This window comes from Fukomys damarensis, unplaced genomic scaffold (assembly GCF_012274545.1).
Source record: "Fukomys damarensis isolate Sample0158 unplaced genomic scaffold, DMR_v1.0_HiC HiC_scaffold_1, whole genome shotgun sequence".
NCBI classification, from domain to species: domain Eukaryota; kingdom Metazoa; phylum Chordata; class Mammalia; order Rodentia; family Bathyergidae; genus Fukomys; species Fukomys damarensis.
This window is the reverse complement of record NW_022900913.1, coordinates 16557387-16578874: the sequence shown is the minus strand read 5'-3', so window position 1 is coordinate 16578874 and position 21488 is coordinate 16557387. Positions and strand designations below refer to the sequence as shown.

General features: G+C 33.3%; 1 protein-coding gene across 3 annotated transcripts in view; it reads left to right on the top strand.

Moving 5' to 3' along the window:
- Cdh12 (cadherin 12) overlaps positions 1-15276 on the top strand; it is a 976411-nt gene extending 961135 nt beyond the window's left edge. For 2 of the 3 annotated variants that reach the window (XM_033757884.1, XM_010609463.3), the window contains 4 exons: positions 3702-3823; positions 7596-7713; positions 10818-11069; positions 14018-15276. In XM_033757884.1, the coding sequence (XP_033613775.1) occupies positions 3702-3823; positions 7596-7713; positions 10818-11069; positions 14018-14517 (992 nt within the window). In that variant the 3' untranslated portion in view covers positions 14518-15276. The remainder of the gene's footprint in view (positions 1-3701; positions 3824-7595; positions 7714-10817; positions 11070-14017) is intronic. The other variant, XM_010609464.2, reaches the window with a different exon arrangement.
- Positions 15277-21488: the final 6212 nt, after the last annotated feature.

Sequence of the window (21488 nt, the reverse complement as noted above, 5' to 3'; positions counted from 1 at the left end):
AAAATAAAAAAAAAGTAATAAGGCAGTTCTGACTCAAATGATCTCAAAGCTCTGTAAGAGTCAAGATGTCATCAGGATAGTGTACAGATTTAACAGATCAGTTTTGCTAGCCTGAGAGAGAACTATAGAATTGTTTTTTTTTTTTCTATGTGAACAAAAAGGTATTAATTATCTTGTATTAAACATAAAAATATAGTTTGGAAATAAAATTAATGATAGGAAGATAAAGGGTTAGATTTTAAAGGATTAATTGCTCAAGTCTTTGGTTATTTAATATTTACTAAATTTATGCTTGTGTTTGTTCTATAATAATTAACTATGTGATCTATGAGGTGTTTTGTCAAATAATTTGATCAAAATACTGATGCTAAATCAAAGTTAAATCAATTTTATCAGTGCTGTACAGATTCAGTATGGATTAAATGAGTCAGAAAGGAGCTAGATCATTACTTTTGCAGCACAATTTAATAAATTATATATCTATGTGATTGAATGCTACATTACTCTCATAAATTACATACTATAACAAAAATTCAAAGCAATTTGAGTTCATTATTTAAGAGATGGTACTGCTTCTTTAGCTGGCACCGAGAAATACACAGTGACTATTTTACTTTTAATTATGAAAATTTAAAAATATGTAATAGAAGAGAGAATACTATAAGTAAGCCATGAAACTCTTACTCGTTTCGGCAATATGGGCATGTTATTATTTTTCCTCTATCTTTGATTGAATGTTTATTTTGTGGTTGTTACAATGCCTCTCAAAACTTAATTTTTCATAAATAGAGATATCCCACAATGCACTGGATAATTTCACAGAGCAAATATTGCTGTTACTTAAAATGGTTCATGTCCCCATTAGAGAAACACTATTTAGAATAAGATATGACAATACTTTTTGTGACAATGTACCCATGGGGTCAGATGTTCAAACTACATTTCAAGTGAATAAATAGTTTAACATGAGCGAAAACAATCTTTTGATGGAAAAATAGGCTTAAATCTATTTCAGTAACTTTTTTATATTTTAAAATCAAATCACTAAGATAAACATATTTGAGGAAAAAATCTTACTCCCTGTGACAGCATTCCATCCTTACATCAACTTAATGCATTCAATCTCTAATTCATGAAAAATGGTTAAAGAAGAAAATGAGGCTTTTGAGCCTCAATTTTGCACATAAAATAGAAGTAGTTCAATTTCTTATTATCCAGAGGTAGAATTTTTGTTACATTAATTTTAAAATAGCATTTTAAAACGATTTAGTTGTCTTCGTAAAAAATAGTTATATGATTTTCAACATATTGTTTTTGTAGTAATATACAGTAAAATTTAAAAGTATGGATGGAAAGGCCAAAAAATTTGTATTTTATTTTTTCCCATTAAGTTTATTGGTACATTCGAAGCAAATGATACAGTTCCATTTATCATTGGGATCTTGTACTTTTACATGATATGTCTTCATTCTTGAAGGGGGTGGAGTGAGGGCAGGGGTGTGGGGAAAATACATCTGTATTTTAAACTTAGCTTTTTCACATCGCACTTTGATATTTGGAAAAATTCCCTCCCTTCTTCTGAGTTCCATATAAATAATTATGGTGATAATACTGTCTATACCATATTTGCTATGAACACTGAGTTGTTCTATGCACTGTCTTAGGACGTTGCACTTCGCAAACATTATAAAGAATTAAGCATTAGTTTTATGTTTTAATTTAATTTTGAGACGGAGTCTTGTGTAGTTCAGTCTGACCTTGAAATCACTGTGTATCCCAGGCTGGCCGAAAATACATAGTGGTCTTCCTGCCTCAGCCTCCTGAGTGCTTGTGTTATAGGTCTCTACCATCAGACGGGGCCTAGGAATTAGTTTTACTACTATTGTTGATTTCCAGTTTCTTCAGGAAAGTGAACCTACTTTAATCACTTTCTTGACTTTATCTATATTTTACACTATATAAATTATAAGTACCACTAAAAATAGTAGTTTTAGATAATCTTCACAAAATACCAATCATGGCAACAACTGTATATACCAAAATGTATTGAACATTTTGTAAAAGATTGTCGTTATGCACAATAAACCTATGAAGCAGAGCCCATAAATACTATTAATTTTATATCAAGTAAATGAGTTAAATAATGAGTATAAATGGTTAAGTACTTATAAAGTTAAGTGTATGGAATCAAATTTTAACACAAGGTAAGATAATACACTTTGGATAATAAGAATTTATCAGAAACATTCTTCAACATCTATTCATCATATCTATTCTTCATACATATATATTTTAAATTATGTACAATACTTATATATCATAGTAATATGATAATATACAATATAACATTAATATGACAATATATTAACATATTAATATATCATATTACTATAATGTATAATAAAATTTTAATTATGTATAATAATCTTCATATCAATTTATCTGAATCATTCTTTAATATTATCAAGATAGCTTTAATAATTCCATCCTATGCTACAAAATAGACCCGTATCCTCACTTTAGATTATCTGGGTCTATACTGTGTACATTGATGGATTTCATTGTGAAATATTTTAATGTATAAACATTTCTTGAGCCCCCAAATAAAGGGCTTTCCTTTCATTTTTAATGAATCCTAAAGACAAGATATTATGGGCTTGTCAGAGTCATTCAGTAAGATTTTTGTCCGCACTCATTAAAGCTTCCCAGGTAGAGGTTTGAAAAAATATTTTCATTTTTCTGTCACGTAACAGAAGCCAGTCGATAGAGAAATTATATAGGGAAAATCTCTGGCTATTGGTTTTTCATAATCTTGGATTGCATTTTAACTCCCCAATTTTCAATCTCTGTACTCTGAACAAGATCTTCAAAAATTTATCCATTTGTCAAAATGGATTACATAAACTGAAACATATGTACTGTGCTGTTTTCCAATAATTTAACAAGTTCTTTTTAGTCTTCAGTGAATGTCAGGGCAAAAGCAACTAAATTGTTAATCTGAGGCTAAAACCTGTGATAGAAATTGGGCAGACACATACTCAAAGTAATATTCTTTTAGAAGCTGTCAGAAAAAAATATTCTTTATTCTTTTCTTTCATATCACCAGCAAGTAATTGCAAGGTGTATCTCAGCTTTCTATAATCCATCTCTCAAGGCTACTTGCTTCAATTTCTTTTCCTAATTTTCATCTATCAAAGCTCTTCTCCCGTTTAATCTCCTTTTCCTTTATCCTTTTTAAGAGGAACCTTCTAGAATTATTCATTTTAGAAGACCACTTAAATAAATAGAATCTTCCAGACAATAAAATTTCCTTTATATTGATATGGTATAGAAAAATATATTTGTATGTAGAGAAAAAATAAAATTATGAGTGATGTTTTTTTCTTTTTTTCGATGAACTAACCTTGGTGTGATGGTTAAGTCAATCTATTAGGCCTTAGTAGGATGCGGTATCAGTTTAAATGGTTGGTCTTAACCTGGCAGTGGGTTTCAGGCATGAACTTTTGTGTTGTGCCATGTTGTTGCCAGGACAGCTAAGTATCATACTTCAGTTATCATCCTTTAAATAGCTTGTAGCTGGAACTCTCAGAATTTCCTATAACAATGAAGGTATATTTTCATTCACAAAGGCTAATTTAAAAATAAATACTATTTATTGATAAAAATGAAAATTATCGTTTATCCTTTTATGTTTTTAACAGGTAACCCATTGTTAACCAGCAAAGTCAACATTCTCATTAATGTCCTAGATGTCAACGAATTTCCTCCAGAAATATCTGTGCCATATGAGACAGATGTTTGTGAAAATGCCAAACCAGGACAGGTATCTTACAAAAACTGTTAAAGTATGTAAAGATTCATTGTGTGTGTGTGTGTGTGTGTGTGTGTGTGTGTGTGTGTGTATTGACTTGTAAATCCAGACGAGAGTACATCCACATAGATTTCATTCATTTTTCTGGATCAGATGTCTCTATAAAAGAAACCATATAAAATATCAAAATCATGTTACTTAATGGTATATGCATGCATGTGAAGGACAGGAAGTCTTGGTTGCCTAATTAGAGCCCTGTGGACTATTAGAGATCAGAATTGTTGATTCTGTGGGTTTTCCTGCTTTCTCATCATAAAATTTCTGAAGAAGTTGAGACTATCAATCCAGGAAGCAAAACTTTAGGGTGTTTCTTTCTTTCTTTCTTTCTTTCTTTTTTTTTTTTTTTTTTTTTTTTTTTTTGCTTTGCTCACCTGATTTGACAGAGTACAACAAAGCCCTAAGCCTATTGAGGAGAGAGATAAAGTAAAGCTTCTCTTTGTTTGTTTTGAGAACATCTGTATTATTTAAAATATCTGATGCTAGTTGTGTTCATGAAATCATGTTTACTCTGCTTTACTGTGGAGGTGTTATGGAGGACCACGTTGCTGATGAAAGTGATTGTCAAAGTCCGAGGTTTCCTATAGAGTCATGGTGGCTGGCCGGTCTTCTTCTTTACTCCTATGCTACCATGGAAAGTTGAATGAATAGCACAATGAAAATCAAGTATGAGTGTAGAGAAGAGTGTTTCATAAAACAAAAATATGATTAATCTAATACTATGTAATTAAATTCTAATAATTGAAAATGTATCCATGTGCTTTGCATTACTATATATTTCAAGAATATTTTAAGCAGCATAAACACTTATTAAAATAAATTTTAGAAGTATTAATTCTGAATAGAAATAGAATTATTATTTTAAATTATATTTTTGTTAAAAAAGTGCATTCTTTAATTTCCTTCCTTTTTTTTTTTTTCTAGCTTTTGTGCTTACCTCTCCCTAGTACAACATTTGGTCCAAAACTTTACATTTGTGAGTCCACTATCTATATAGCTATTAAAATAAAAGTTACAAAACTTAAAACCAATGTTGTTGTTCACATGAGTCACATTTACAGTGGTCAGTAAATGTATGGGTTGAGCAGATGTCATTTTGTGACTACCGATAGAAAGTATTTTTATAAATGTAGAAACTTCTAGTCTAGCCATCAATTTGTTAATTAGGGAAATTTCTAGCATTAATACATTATGATTGATTTAATAATACTTTTTCAAACTAAAAATCTGCATCTTTAGTTTTGAATAGGCACAGTAATGAAACCTAACAAAAATTTCCACAGGATGCACCCACTACTTGCTTCAGGGTCTGAAATAGTAGATGCTATATGAATACTTGCCTCCCCCAAATTAATTGATTTGTTTTTCTGGGGAATTTAGAAAATATTTGTCAAAACAAATAGGACTTTCCACTTTCCAAATGCCCCACTGAACACAAGTTTAAAAAAAATAATGACAATTGTTTATCTTTCAGGCAATTAGATGTGTTAATGATTTCAGATAAATTAAAATCTTGTCATAATCCAAATGAAATACTTTGGGCATAGAGCTCTATTTATTTATTTATTTGTTTGTTTGTTTATTTGTTTACTTATTTATTTTGGGGATTTTTGAGACAGGGTCTCACTATGTAGTTGAAATTGACCTGGGACTCACTATGTAGCCCAGGCTGGTCTCCAATTTGCAGCAATCCTCCTGCCTCAGCTTCCTGAGTGCTGGGATGACAGGCATGCACCACCACGCCCAGCATAGAGGTCTTATTTAATACCATTGGTTTCTTCTAATACATTAATGGATTTGGGGTGTGGGGAAATGTAAAAGTTATTAGAGATGGGCCTGATTTTGTTAAATGTGGACAAGGTGACGAAGAATCTGTGGAATCCTTAGAGACTCTATTTTAACAAACATCTTTTGAGTGTTGTTTGTCCAAATGGGCAACACTTGTGCCCGAAGTGTAATCCTGAAACGGCCTTTGGGATGGGCCCGCTCAGCTTTTGTCCCCACACTGCTCTAGCATCAGAACTATTGATTTCTTAGAGATGATTCTTGAATGTGCGTATATTTATATATCAGAAAAGAAGAGAGGGTGAGAAAGCAAATGCTGCTGTGTAAATCTGGGGAGATTTGTATGGGAGAATGTTTTTTAGGCACCATCTGTAATACTTCCAGTTATTTTCTAGTCTCTGTGTTCTATGAAATACTCAAAGTCTTCTCAGTCTTAAAGTTGTAGCTTTCGTAAGTTTTGATGTTAAATACTGCTTGATAATAATACCAAGGAAAAGGAACAAAATTGGACTATCAGATATTGATTCCTAGATATTGTATAGTAAGTGTATAATCTGAGAAAAATGGTCTTTGTGAAGAAAAGTTTTATGGTTTCTAGGTAATGATTAAATTTATTAAATTGTCACATCTCATAGTGTGATCTTTCATGCTGAAATGTGATACTCTAGCCATTGACAATTTCATAGGATAAATAAGTTCTGTGTAACAATTCATAGTAAGATGAAAAACTGAAATTCACAGCAAAGGACCAATTATTTCTTGATTTGCAATATTATTACATTGACGCTCAATTTCCCAAGGACATCTTTCTATCACATTTATCTATATAGCATTTATATACCCTTGCTATATGGGGATGTAGACCGGAGTCATAGTAGTAGTTTACAGCCAGGGATAAAAGAAAAGTAGTAGGTGAATCAAGTTTAATGGCACCAATCCAAGATCATATGATGTGTAATTCATGCACTGGGGCCAGGATACCATGCTTGAAATCTTTCTTCTTTTTAAAAATTTCAATTTATTCCAAGAACCTAAACTCTTGAAAATGCTGTCTGTCCCAAATTTATTCAGTGTTTTAACTTAATAAAGTCTAGATACTCAAGAGGCTAAGCAAAGGCGATTGTGAGTTTCAGGTCAGCTTGGACCATATAGTGTGACTCTGTTTCAAAAAGAAAAGAAAAGAAAAAAATAGAATAAAGCCATTAGCGTGCTTATCTGTGCAGTGAATTATAAATTTTACAGTGTGGGTTTCAAAGTTAATTTGCTACTAAAATGTTAGTACTATAATCCCATAGTACCCAGATTTTAACTACAATGTTCACAATTTATGGGACCAAGTTGGGATGTTTTTTGAAATAAAGACATTAGTTTTTTTTCTTGTAAAAACCATGAAAACAGTTTTTCTTCTCAGTAAATGGGTGAAAATTAGCACAAAAACAAAATGACCTATTTTTATGGCCTTCTTTTTCAACGCTTTATTTATTTATGAAAATAAAATTCATTCTTACAAACATACCTGTTATAAAATTTTGCTATTGTAAGGACTTTTAAATAATCAGCTATTTTGTTTCCAGTAAGCATTTTCATTTTTAGAGTAGAAAGCATTGATTCCATCTGACTTTAAATGCAAGCAAGTACATTTTAATTTTATTTTGCTTATTAGCAAGAATTTTTAAGGCTGGTAAGCTTTTTTGTGTAAAACATTGATTTAAAATTAGACTGTGTCCTGTAATTGTACCTGCCGTTATTACCAGTAAATACTTAAAGAATTGTTTATAAAATTTAAGTTTAAATAATTGGTGCTCTGATATTGATTCAAAAGGCTTCTTTTCTGTCTACTTGGTCTACTCTCATGCTTCATTAAATACATTTATTAGTACATTGTTCAAGTTTCCTTTGAAAATGATGACTGACTCCAAGTTAAATCTCAACCCTGTTTCAGATAATTCAGATAGTCAGTGCTGCAGACCGAGATCTCTCACCCGCTGGACAGCAATTCTCCTTTAGATTAGCACCTGAGGCTGCCATCAAACCAAATTTTACAGTCCGTGATTTCAGAAGTAAGTATAACCACATAAAATTAACCTCTTTCCATGTAGCTTTGTCCAGAGGTGCAAACACCAAAATCAGTGTTTTTCCTAAAAGCACTCAGTTTCAGAAAGTATAGAAAATCCTACATGTGAAATCCAAAAAATTTTAAGCAGTATTTAAAATGTTTAGTCTATACAGACTGTACCTAGTAAAGTAGCAAACTTTCTTTGTGAAAGTAAACAATCCCTAAATGAGTCAAGAAAAAAAGCTATCTGGGAAATTGAATTACTTCCTTGTTTAAATCTATCACCTGTCCTACAGGCATGTGACATGTAAATACAAGTGGCTCACACCATAGAAACATTTTTGTTTGAAGAACACACAGTACATAGAGGTAAAGAATGTGAGCGCCTCTATAAGAATGATGCAGGCTTCGTTTCATACCATCTAACTGGCACTTATACTAAATAGTGTCAACTTCATAGTATCTGTGTTAAAATTATGTATAACAATGCTTTATCACCAAGCTTAAAATATGCGGCTGTCCCCACATTTTGCTCTACTACCTCTTCCACTGTTTACCTTACACCTTTGTCACTCTTACTGCCACCATTTTTACTAATGTTGCTTATACTATGAAATCTGTTACCACTAAAACCAGTACAGATTGTAAAACATACTTCATTAGAAATACAGATGCGTCTTACTCTGTAAAGCTTACATCTCAAACACATCAAAAATTTAAAAATACCTTAAATCGAAAGCATATTTAATATATCTAATCTACCAAACATCATTGATTCATCTTGTGCACTCAGAGCACTTAAATTAGTCTAAAGTTGAGCAAAATTCTTAATACAGAGCCTATTTTATAATAAGGTGTTGAATATCTCATGTAATCTGTTAAGTATTCCACTAGAAGGGAAACAGTGATGGTATTAGTAAACTTCCACATACATCATCGTGAAGTTGAAAAGTCATGAACTATTATAATGATGGGAACAGGCTATACTAGGGTTTATATGTGGTCAGTTAAATATAGTAAGTTGCTTTGACTGTATTAGTTCTATAACTATAAGTATTTTATCTACTCTAAACTTCTGTTTTACAAAATAAGAATTAAAATTACTGATTTTATAATAGTGGCTTGGTAGAGGCTAAAGTTTTAATAAATTCTTTTTATTGTGAGAACACTGTGCTCTGTGACTCAAATAATACTGATGTAGCTCCTCCAGTAAAGATACATGCCTAGGAGATGTATGATACTTGTATTTAATTAAATGATTAACCATCAATCTAGATGCCCAACGAATTTCACATTATCAGTTCTCAACAAATAATACATTGAAAATAAATATTAAAAATTAAAAAGCTAGATTGTCTTTTTTAAAAAAGGAAGAAAAATCACTTTTTATAAAGGTGGACACATCAGAATTTCTATCAAATTATTTAACTCATGTTACAAGCTTAATATTTGTTCCTTTCTCTCACCTTCAAATATTAAGTGATCAAAGGTTGAAGATTTCAATATTACTTCAACTAGTCCCCATTTTTCCATCCTTTTTGCCCCCTTAAGAGTTTACCCTCAGTAAATCTCTTGCTTCTTCGTTTGAAGACATCCTCTCTATAACAATAGCACATTATTCTTCCCAAAGCAAATACTAATCATGGTTATATGTTGCTTTTACAATAACATACTTTCTATTGCAATGAGTGTAGAGAAGGTATCTAAATTCAGGTTGTTGAATTTGAAGCCTGCAAAGAGAATATTAAAATATAACTGAAGTAGTAACACAATTCCAGCAGATCTACATTGTAATGAATATCATACTTTTCTAATTTATAAAAATTATTCCCAATTGGTAATCATGTATAGTTTTACTTTTACATGTTATATATTTTTAAAATAGAAAATGGTGTGTATAAATCACTTGAACAGGCCCCCCAAATAAAATAAAACACCTGTTGCTTTCAATAGGAACATTGATTGAATTTATATAAAAATAGAAATTTTATTGTCATAGCAAATATATATCTTGATGATTGAGTTAGAATTACAGTTAATTTCATCTGTTATTACATTAATAATTTGTGGTAGTTACAATTTGAATGAAGGTTGATGTTTTTGACATACTGTATCTTTCTTTCCATGTCCCTTACTTTGGCTGATGTGCAAAAATGAAGACACATACAAACCTTCATATCTGCATATGCATTATTCTGTACTGTTCAGGAGGAGTTGATTTCAGGCCTCTCTACCTCCCATGGATACCAAAATCTATAGATGCTCGAGTGCCTTATGTAAAAGTCCTAGGATCTGTATACAATGAATATATGACCTGCTAACACTTTAAATCATCTTTAGATTCTTTGATGATTATATACAAGGAAAATGTTGTATAAATAATTGCTAGACTTTGCTATTTAGGGAATAATAACAAAAATTATGTACATGTTTGCATCCATATTTTCTTGTCAAATTCTATATACTTTTTTTCTTTACAAATGTAATATTCTGTTATGAAATTTGGGGGTATGGAATATATAGTCAGGACATGGGATACATATATATATTTTTTTCATACAGGTATAAATAAGTCAAACAGACAAGAAAAAAGTCTAGGTTTTAATCCATTGACAAATATATTTTTTGGAGGGGTGTTTTTTGGTATCGGGAATTGAACTCAAGGCGTCACACTTGTCAGGCTGGTGTTTCACTGCTAGCTACATCACCTGCCCAACTTTAATATATTTTAAAGAATAGATTTTTATGTAAAATATTCTACCTACTCATACTTTGTTACTCCTTCACTAATATCTCTGAGAACATTCAAAAGATATTTTTTTTCTCAATGAGATTTTCTAATAATTTCTTGACTTTAAAATCATCATCTACTCCTGAAAAGAAAATTTATTTCTTACTCCACACAAGATTAATGATTCTTCTTTCCTCAAGGTAAATTTGAATGACATTTGATTACACTTTGGTGTCTTTCATAAAGTTAAAAGAAAACATTAAACTAAGGATTCGTTTTACTAATTCAATAACTTCCTACTGCTTAGCAGACACCGAGTTTAAGACTTGAAGTGATGCCTATATTAACCATATCATCATAAATGTCATGTTTTGTAGACAATACAGCTGGAATTGAAACCCGAAGAAATGGATACAGTCGCAGGCAGAAAGAGCTGTATTTCCTGCCTGTGGTAATAGAAGACAGCAGTTACCCGGTCCAGAGCAGCACAAATACCATGACTATCAGAGTCTGTAGATGTGATTCTGATGGTACCATTCTGTCTTGTAACGTGGAAGCAGTTTTTCTACCTGTAGGACTTAGCACGGGGGCTTTGATCGCAATCCTTCTATGCATTGTTATACTTTTAGGTGAGTTTAAACTTAGTCACCTCTCTCTCTCTCTCTCTCTCTCTCTCTCTCTCTCTCTCTCTCTCTCTCTCCCCTCTTTCATTTTCTCTTATCTCCCTGTTTCTTTCATCAGTTTACTATATAAATAAACATTCTTCACTGGCCTATCACCTCTAAATACAAGATTATCTAGCTCTATTGAATTAAACTTTAATTTTGTATGACATTAATTTTGTAATGCATGAAAAACATTACTAAAGGAAAATCATGTTCAAACAAGCCCTAAGTAAATTTCAATTGTTTGGGCCTTTGACACAATGAAATTCTTACCATCGATATTCACTTAAAACTGTTTCTCCATTTATTTTCCATTTCAGTAATTACCACAGTCTAATACATGATTATGTCAACTTTTAAACAAATATACTTCAGTTCCAGAAAAAAAGGAAGAGAAAAGACAAGGCAGAAATGCCATGTAAAGGGACCCAAATTTGGTTTTATCCCATTTAAACTGCCAGCCAGAAGCAATTCTTCTTTTATTCTAATGCATCTCACACGAATCCCTGAATATTCTACTCTAATGGTACGGAGCAGAGGAAAGTATCTCAAAGCGTGGCAAAGGGAAACGACTGAAGTCAGTGCTTTCTGTGACATCTCTGTGGGAGAACATGAAGCCAGTCTAGGATTTGCCCTCTTCCATCTGCTCGGTCAGCTTTCCCATTTCCTCATTTCCCCGCCACACACACACGATGCATTTTGCCAGGATTTTGTTTAAAATCAAACTGCAGCAGATATACAACTGAGCATGATAGTATCATCTACATATGTGTGCTTACTATTTAATCCAAATATTCTGACAACTGTCATCATCTGACATTATCTCTAGGATAGAAGACAAAACTATAAAAACACGTTCTAGAGAGGGAGGCCTGGAGTACAGTACTAGAGGCTAGTTTGTGGCCAACGTTCAGAGCCAGACATTCCTCCTGACCTGGACAACAAAATTCTAGTCCAATTTGCATTGTGAGGCCACTAATTCCACACTGATATCTTTGCAGTACAGAACAAAGTCTTCTTGATTGCTTTATAAGTTATAATAAATTATCCTTAGCATCTGTTTTCGCTGGTGCTTTAAACCTGAGAAGGTTATTGAAAGTAATGCCCACACATCTGAAAGTGGACTTGATTTTGTTGTTTAAATTCAAAGAAATGTCCTGCTTTCATTCTCTGCTCTTCCCTTGTAATTAAGGGACCCCAAATTTAACAAAACTGGGCAGATTCGGAGTGTTGTTCTTTGGCTCCTCTGGGATTCACATGATGAATCAGCAACTTTTGACTCATCTTTTTCCTGCACTGACACCTGTACGAGTAACCCAAGTGTCGTGAGTGCACCACAACATTTCATGGAGTTTGAATTCCTTGTACACAGAACCAATTTTTGCCATTTTTTTATCTTCCTGTGTGTCCACTGTGAAATTTGCCAATTCCTGGCCTTGCTTGAACAAACACAGAATCCTTTATGTTTTCCATTTTGTGTCTTTAAAGTAGTGAATGAAAAGCATGGGAATTATGTGGTTTTCCAGTTTCTTTTATGTGACCCTCAGACACATCAGAAATGGCAACTCTAAATCTACTTGATGTACAGGACTTTTCCACAAAGGTCGACATCTCTCACACATTCTGGACAATCCAGTCTCCTCCATTCTGGGTTTCCCCATTCCCTGAGACAGATTGCTGAGAATCTCCCCAAGGCCCTCTTTGTAGCAGTGGTGATAACCTCTCTTTCCTCCTTCTGATCGTCCCAAGACTGGCTTTAGGAGAAAAGAGGATAAATGGGCTTTTGTTATCATAACTTCTCTGTTTTGGACGGGGCAAGGCTGAGCACAGAGTTCATTGTTCATATTGGGTCCCACACATCATTTGAAGAAAAACACATCCAAAGTATAAACAAGTTAAAAACCAAGATAAAAGATGGACGATGAGGAATAGAGAGATAGATGTTTTGCAAATGGGAAGGGAAACCAAGACAAGGGGGTTGGGAGGAAACGGATGAACAAAGAGTTAAGGCATGTTATGTACATGTATAAATTCCTCACAAGGAATGTAATCATTATGTACTGCAAACATGTACTGATAAAAATGAAAATTTGAAAAATAAGGTATAAACCCCAACAATTCAGCGGAGAGCACTGAGTCAACTAGGAAAAATAAGATATTAAAGGAATGAAAAGGTATAAATTAATTTCAATTTGAGTATATGTGCTGCCAAAGCAAGCACAGAAAGCTATAAATTATTTCAAAATATTATCTCACTCCATGAAGTTAACCAAAAGCTTCAATGGAGTGTACACATAATTACAACCATCAGAGGTCTTATTTCACACAATTTAAGAAGCTTCAGTCTTTTTATTTTACTTTGTTTTCCTTCTTTTCTTTTGCCCTCCTTTTCTTCTTTTTTTGCTTAATCTCTCTTTTTTATATATTGCTTTTAAAACTCATTATCTCAAAGAAGTTTGGGTTATTTCATTAAAAATATCAATTGTCAATATCCAACTGAGAAATAATACAATCAGAAAATTATCAATGATATTTCAGTTGTACCTACAATATATAATGTCCATTTTTTGTAATATCAATGTTATGATTTTATACAATCATTATGAGAACAATCATTAATTTTTGCAACACTTTTTAAAGGCATTATTTATTATCCAAAGTATGCCGAAATATAAGGATAAAATTGATAGTTTAACAATACTGAGTTTCTTTTTACAGCTCCAAAATGAAGCTAACGTTAGACAATGAAAAAAATCAGTGTATACATAATATTATATATTCATGCTCACTTTGAAAATAATAGCAAGTATTAAAGCAGTTCAAGGAGCACGGATCAATTTTAACTTACGGTGAAATAGAATGAATGACCTATCTGCTTTCTGTGCTCAACGTACTTTTTTATCTTGTTTTAGCCATAGTTGTACTGTATGTAGCTCTGCGACGGCAAAAGAAGAAAGACACCCTGATGACCTCCAAGGAAGACATCAGAGACAATGTCATCCACTATGACGACGAAGGCGGCGGGGAGGAGGACACCCAGGCCTTTGACATCGGGGCTCTGCGAAATCCAAAAGTGATAGAAGAGAACAAAATTCGCAGGGATATTAAACCAGACTCTCTGTGTTTGCCACGTCAGAGACCACCAGTGGAAGATAACACAGACATAAGGGATTTCATTCACCAGCGGCTACAGGAAAACGATGTGGACCCATCTGCACCACCCTATGACTCCTTGGCCACGTACGCCTACGAAGGCCACGGATCTGCGGCTGAGTCGCTCAGCTCCATAGACTCTCTCACCACCGACGCTGACCAGGACTACGACTATTTGGCTGACTGGGGACCTCGCTTTAAAGTCTTGGCAGAGATGTTTGGCGAAGAAGAGAGCTATAACCCTGATAAAGTCACTTAGGGGTGAGGTGAAAGCTACACAACGAACGGGGGAAGTTTTTAACAAAGAAAACACAAATAGAGCTCACATACATGTACCCATGTGCACACAGGCTTTATAGGACAAGATTCATTATCTGGTTTCTAGCGAGTTGCTATATTTATCACATTGTCAGTTCTTCAGTTTTGGTTTATTCTGTCAATGCAAGATAAATGCTATAATATACACTTGCTTTGTTTTGTTTTGTTATTTCAGAAACTCACTGAGACAAGCTCAGGCCTATTATGTACAATTTTCCGACATGACAACCTAGAATGAAGATAGCTCTGTGGCATCACGGTGGAAGGGTGTTAGATTTTTCTTAATTCCACTAAAGTGCCTATTGAACCTCTTATCATTTAAAGTGGTGTACACTACACTCTGCCGTGATGGCATTGCGGGATACACAGATAAAGAGGAATAAAACAAAGACACCTTCTCTTTGTCAAGGAGCAATAGCAGCATGCTGACTTCTCTCATTCCTTTTGAGAAATACAGAAGAGCACTTCCTGAACACCATCTTTGTGTAATTCAAGAGGCTTTTCCCCTTTAAACTGTATGCTGAGACACATTTGTTTTTGGTATACTTTCAGAAAATTGAAATCAATGTGACAATATCCAATTCAATATGGAAGTGATGAATTCTAAAAGCACTGTTTGATCTTAACATTAGTTCATGTGAAAGATGTGTATTAAAATATTACTTTTTTTTCCAAAAACTAAACATTTGAAAACATAAATAAGAAATCCCTCTTAATAAAGAGAGGCCTCAGGGCTGAAATTCCATATTAAAATAAAAAATGGTTTTGTTTAATGCTGTACTGGTGTGTGAAAATTGGTTTTAAAAATCACCAAATCATTTTCATTTTCATAGATAAAATTTCTGCATGTATTTATATGAAAATTTTTGAAGGAAACAAGTGCTTTTTATCCCCAAAAGGGAAGAAAAGTTGATTACACAGCTTCTAGTGAGTCTTCGATGAGAAACGAAAATAAAATGCACATCAAGTAGCATGGGCTAGATTTATAACATGCCCGCAAATCTTTATTATTTATTACTTAACAAATTAAAAGTCAGGGACTTCAGAAACTAACCCAATGACTGAAGCCCAAAAGGCCCACAAATGCAAAATCAGGCAGCTGATCCACTCATTTTGTAATATGTATTTCAATTTGTAAACACATGGATCTTAAATCTGAGCTCAGCATGACCTCTTTCCTTTCTCATCTTCAACAATACCCACATACAAGACCTCTTAGAGTAATCCAGTGAACAACCTTTTCAATTTGATGTAAGCCTCTGAGAAATATTAGATTTTAGATATGTATTAGCAATTCATATTCATTTTACAATCAAGTAGATTGTACGCTATCTAGAAGGGGATGTAACCAATATGAACTAATCATAAAGTGATATATTTTCTCAGTATTCTGACTTATCCAAGTAACTGCTGAAATAGTGACACTGTAGAAAAAGAATACATTTGCTTATAGGTCCTTTCAAAAGATATGTTCAATATCTTACTGTATTTATAAAATATCTATAAAATATTTAACGTGCAAAGTTGTGAAGGTGAAAATTTACAATAGGGTTGAATATGTATAACATAAGCATCATCAGCATTATTCTGGCATGAATGCTTACTTTAAAATTATCTGACTGGTGTGGATGCCATGGCCTTGTGTCCATTGGAATGTGCTAATCTCATTTCTTTTTTGGTGTTACCCATACTCTCCTTTTCTTCCAATGAGAGGTGACTATTAAACTTACTTTTCTCTATTCTATTCCCAGAAAGTACTTTTGCTTCATCCATGGAGACTACATTACACTATACATGAAGCGTAACAGTTTTCAGTATAATATGTTTCATTAACTACTTATATAAAAAATTTTAAAAGTTCATATCAAAGAGAAAAATAACGGCACTCTGATTTTCCCCAAGCAACATGGGTTCTCTCCGGAAGGAAGAATAGCCTCCTGAACAGGGTTGATATGTAAGATCGCTTCCTACAAAGAAAATGATTCCTGCAGAAACCATTGTATTTTACATTTTGCTAGGGAATATAACTGCCTCTTCATGCAATCACTCAGCAGATGCTACAACAGTGTGAGGACAAGTTGGGAGGGTCAGGTCATTTCGAACAGCTTGACTATGATACTAAGCAAAAAGTGTGAAATCTGCAGGTCTTAATTTCATCACAACAAAAATCATTTCTTCAAGTGTCTCCATCTTTATTTTATTTTTCAACACTACCATATATTTTTTGCCCAAGCTAATGTAGCAGACTATCTCAGATTGAGTGGCCCAATGGGGAACTTTCTTCTTGGCTTGCAGGTGGCTGTGCTTTACTATTTCCACACATTCTTTGCCCTGTGCTTGTTTGTGGTCTCTTTTCCTTATAAGGGCAGCAGTTATATTGCATGAGGGCCTCTGCATATGTTTTCTTTTGAACTTACCTACCCCTACAAAGGCCCTGGCTCCAAATAGAGTCACATTTTGAGGTACTAGAAATTGGGATTTCAGCACATGGGTTAATTCCATAGCAACTGTACAGATATTATGAGCAATTGTTTGCACAAAAAGTTTATTTATAAAATACAAATATATGAAGAAAAACTATTTGAAAATACTTTAGGCACAGTGAAAACCTCCAAAGTTCATATTGACAAAAAAATTTTTGTTTCTCATAAATTGGAAATAGGGCATATCTTTTATGCTAAGTAAACCAGTAGGGTTAGTATTTCAGTATTTGCAATGTTTGGGTTTAATTTATAGTTAGGATAATTGTCCTTTATTCAAATACTAGCAATATAAAAATTGTTCAGAAGTGTTCTGGGTAATTTCAACTTTTAGCATTAATTAAGCCATTGGCTTACATGTTTATCTTTCAGAAGTTTATTTGTGCATATTATAGGTAACATATATGTTAATTATATATTTCAAAAATAATACTTTTATGCTCAAAGAAGTATTAGATCAATACATATTAGTAAAGCAACATGATTGATTTATTAGAAATGACCTAAAATTGCTTTTGTACCAAATTCTATTTCCCACTAAAAATGTCCTATGGGCTAAGTACCTTAACCTCCCAGTGTTCCATTCATGTAGGTGAAATTAATTTGTCACATTTATTCTTGTGTCAGATTCCCCTGAAGTTTCTTGACTCATATGCTAGTTAGAATCACTTGAAGTTCATTAAATAATTTAAGAAAAATGACACAAACTTTTGAGAATCATTGAGATCTTTAAGACATAATGAAAATCTTTGCTCTATAAATGTAATTGATCCTACATTAAAGCTCATGACTTCTGCCACAGCAATAAAGCCATTACTGTTTAAAGCACAAATTCTTCAGAAAAGCAGAAGTTAGAGCTGTGCACAGGAAGAAAGGTAAAAATATATTAAAATAGCTAGAGCCACGATTTAATATAAGGAGGAAAGAAAGAATAGGAAGAAAAAAATTAGAAAGATGTAATATTCAGTATAAAAATTTCTGCAAATGTTTCCGTAACTACTGTATTAAAATGGGTAGATTTTATATTTTATTTTTCAATATCTATTTTAATACATTAAAATAAAGATTAAAAAATGGAAATTTAAGGTTGGTATAAGCTTAGCAGAGTTAACTTATGGAAGACTCTGGAACTAATCCTTGGTATGATTAAAAGACAAAAAAGGATTTCCTAAAAGCAGATGTAAAAGTGCAAGCATTATACCTGAAGTGGTCCTCAATTTATGACTAGAGTCTAAAAGAAGAGTTTATAAAATTCATTAAAATTTTCAGTTTCCTTCTTTAAAAAAGTGTATGCGGGGAGGTGTAATTTTATAAATTATTCTTTGCTCAAAAATTTCCCTTAGGCCTCCTCACCTAATTTGTATTTCGACTATGTACCCAATTATGTTTGGAATTCGTTTTTTCTCAGTCTTGTGGAGATGTCTTTCTACCAAGCTGCCAGCATAGTTGATAAGCCAAAGGGGGCACGGAACTACTCTTCCTGCTACGGGTGCTATGGATTTTACATGACAATACTCAGAATTTTCTTACCCCAGTTTTAATGAAATTCCACATCCATGAGCTGAATCTTCTGTCCTTTACGGGCTAGATAGTCAAATGCCTCTTTAATGCGAATCCTTGGAGATTTCCTTGGAGATTTCTTTTTACCCATTTGTTGGTGTTTTCCCTGTTGAATTTTTAATACGTGGTTTCTGGACTTCTATGATCTTTTCCTCTTGTCTTCCACTTCTACTGATATTCTTTGCAAGGTTTTTGTTTGCTTGTTTTTTGTTTTGTTTTGTTTTGTGCTGTTGTTCTCTTAATCCAATTATTCTGGTGGTTTTTTAGAAGAGTTTGTTTTCGCTGTGACGCTGATCATGGCTTTAAATACAGTGTGGTGCTATTTTTTTCCTCTCAGTTGTGTACTTCAAAAAAGTAAAGAGAGAGGAAAATGTTGGTATGCAGTTTAATTTATTTCATGTCAACCTTATGTCTTTTTCCACTTCATTTGACAAAATCCTGACCTCCTGCGGTTCTCTGTTGTGCTCCTTTGTTGTGTGCACGCTGCAACCCTGGCTCTCTAGTCCGCCTGTTTGCTGTTCTACCTCCTCTTCTGTCTCCAGTACCTTCCAGTACTTTTCCCAAAGTATCTGTCTCCGATGGACAGCATGCCACTTACACAAGTATGTCGCTAAACCCATGCGACTAATATAGAAATCATGCATAGAAAAAGTTAAAAATAAATACCCCCATGTCAATAAATTGATCATCATTGTAGCAATTTCTTAGTAAGGAAGGGAGATTTAAACAATCATCAAAATTAAACAAAGCTGGGGGGAAAGACCTGACAATTTAACTGTTTTGTTCAGTGTTATAAAACAACGGTATTGAATCTATCGTGCATGTATACACACATATACATAAGTAGTTACATGTCAATAAGTCTAATTTGCATTGTGGACCGTCACTTAATTCTTTAACGTTCTTTAAATTTTGCTTTTCAGCAAGGCTATGCATTGAACCTGGGCCAGACCCTTTTTATTCTTTTTTTATTTATTTTATTTTTGAGACAAGGTCTTGCTGAATCTTTAAGTTCCCCAGGCTGGGCTTGCACTGGTGATCCTCCTGCCTCAGCCTCGCAGACAGCTGGGATTACAGTCATGCACCAAGATGGCTGGCTACTTCCAATGCTTTAGTCACACATTTTCATAATAATCCAGCTTACTAAACCTCTCAAAAATTCTTAAGCTTTTTCAAGTTTGAATTCAGTCACATAGTGTTTTTACTGTCTCACTTAAAAATAAAAGAGAAAGGGATGAGTGCCTAAACAATTTGTGCAAAACCAAGCAATAATAAAGGAATAAAGTCTTTTAATTATGAAGAATAAAATAAATCTAATGTCAATTTCCATAATTGGCTCTTTCCACTGTTTTTCCAATTTCTGTACTTATATTCATTACAACAAAATGACAACAAGAGTGAACTCCAGTTATTTTGGTCCATATTAAAACATCGTATTGTATTACATCAAGAAGAATCGCCATCATCATCACTTCTGATGTCAGTATTCAACCCAAGAATCAAAACTGTTGGATATAATAGTCTTGCACTCTAAGGGCAAAAAATATTACAGGATGTAAAATATCCATGTGCTCATTGCCCATAATCCAGGTGTTTTAATTTTATTTTCTCCTCCTATAAACATCTGTATTATTTGTGTAAATACTACCCTACCTTTCTGAGCTTCCAATTCAATTATTTCTGTCTTCCTTTATTTTCAGTTTTCAATGGCTACAGCTATAACATAAACCTTATCATCATCAAAATCTTCAATTTCCAAGTATAATTTACAAAATATATGTTTCTCCCAATCTATTGTCCACCGAATATGATGTTGGCTGTGATTGAAAATTGTCTATAATACTCAGTAATTCTTTTTATCTACTGCTGGCAAAATTTTAGAAAATGTAACAATAATAGAGCTCCTACTGGTGAGTATGTGCTATGCCAAAAATTACGCGATAAATATGTAATGCTTATAATACCTGACGTGATGCACATTGTTACCATGATTTACACTCAGTAGATTAGGCTTCGACCTAGAATGTAATGTGTCTTTTTAGCTACAATTGGATTAGCACTTGGCAGAGCCAGGACCCTAACAGAATTCTGAAATACTCGGGTCATCCCTCGAAACTGAGATACTGTATCCTGCACTTTCCTACCTCACTTACTTAAAACGGACTAGCAACTTGGAGTCTCTCTTTTGAAGTTCACCAGCAACTTCATATTGGAAAAAGTCGAGTGATCCTTTCTTTCATCTTTCTGTGATTTCTGAAGTGAAATACAGCATCATATATCACCTTCAAACTCCTGTTTCCTTCTCTGGAATCATTGATTTTTTTTTACTTTTAAGCCTTCCGTGTCCTTACAAAGCCTACATAAATGATTCCACAGAGTTTTCCTTTATTTTATATTATCAGTACTTGGGATTCTCCTAACAGCAATTTTGATCTCTTTATAGATGACATTTATTTAACAAATTTCAGTGTAAATTGTATTTACAATTTCTGAATATATGTACCATGCAATCCAATGGCTTCAAAGTCATTACATAAAAGGATAAAAACACAACTTCCTCTTTCTGAATTTTTTATTTTTACATGAGCCATGAGCACTAAACTCCCCCACGCCTTCTCCGTTTTGCTCTCCTCTCCGTTAGTCTCCATTTCCTGTTACTTGCTGCTTTTTGGCAATTCTGTTTCCACCACGATGTTCAAGACCTTCATTTCCAGTTTTGTTCTTGAGTGTCTCATGGTCTTGTTCTCCCACTATTGAAATAATCATGTTTAAATACATCTTAAAATTACTAAAGAGTACAGAAAGCATCGATGTGTAAAGTTCATATCCAGGTTATACCCACTTTCCTTGATAAATATCTTACATTAATATG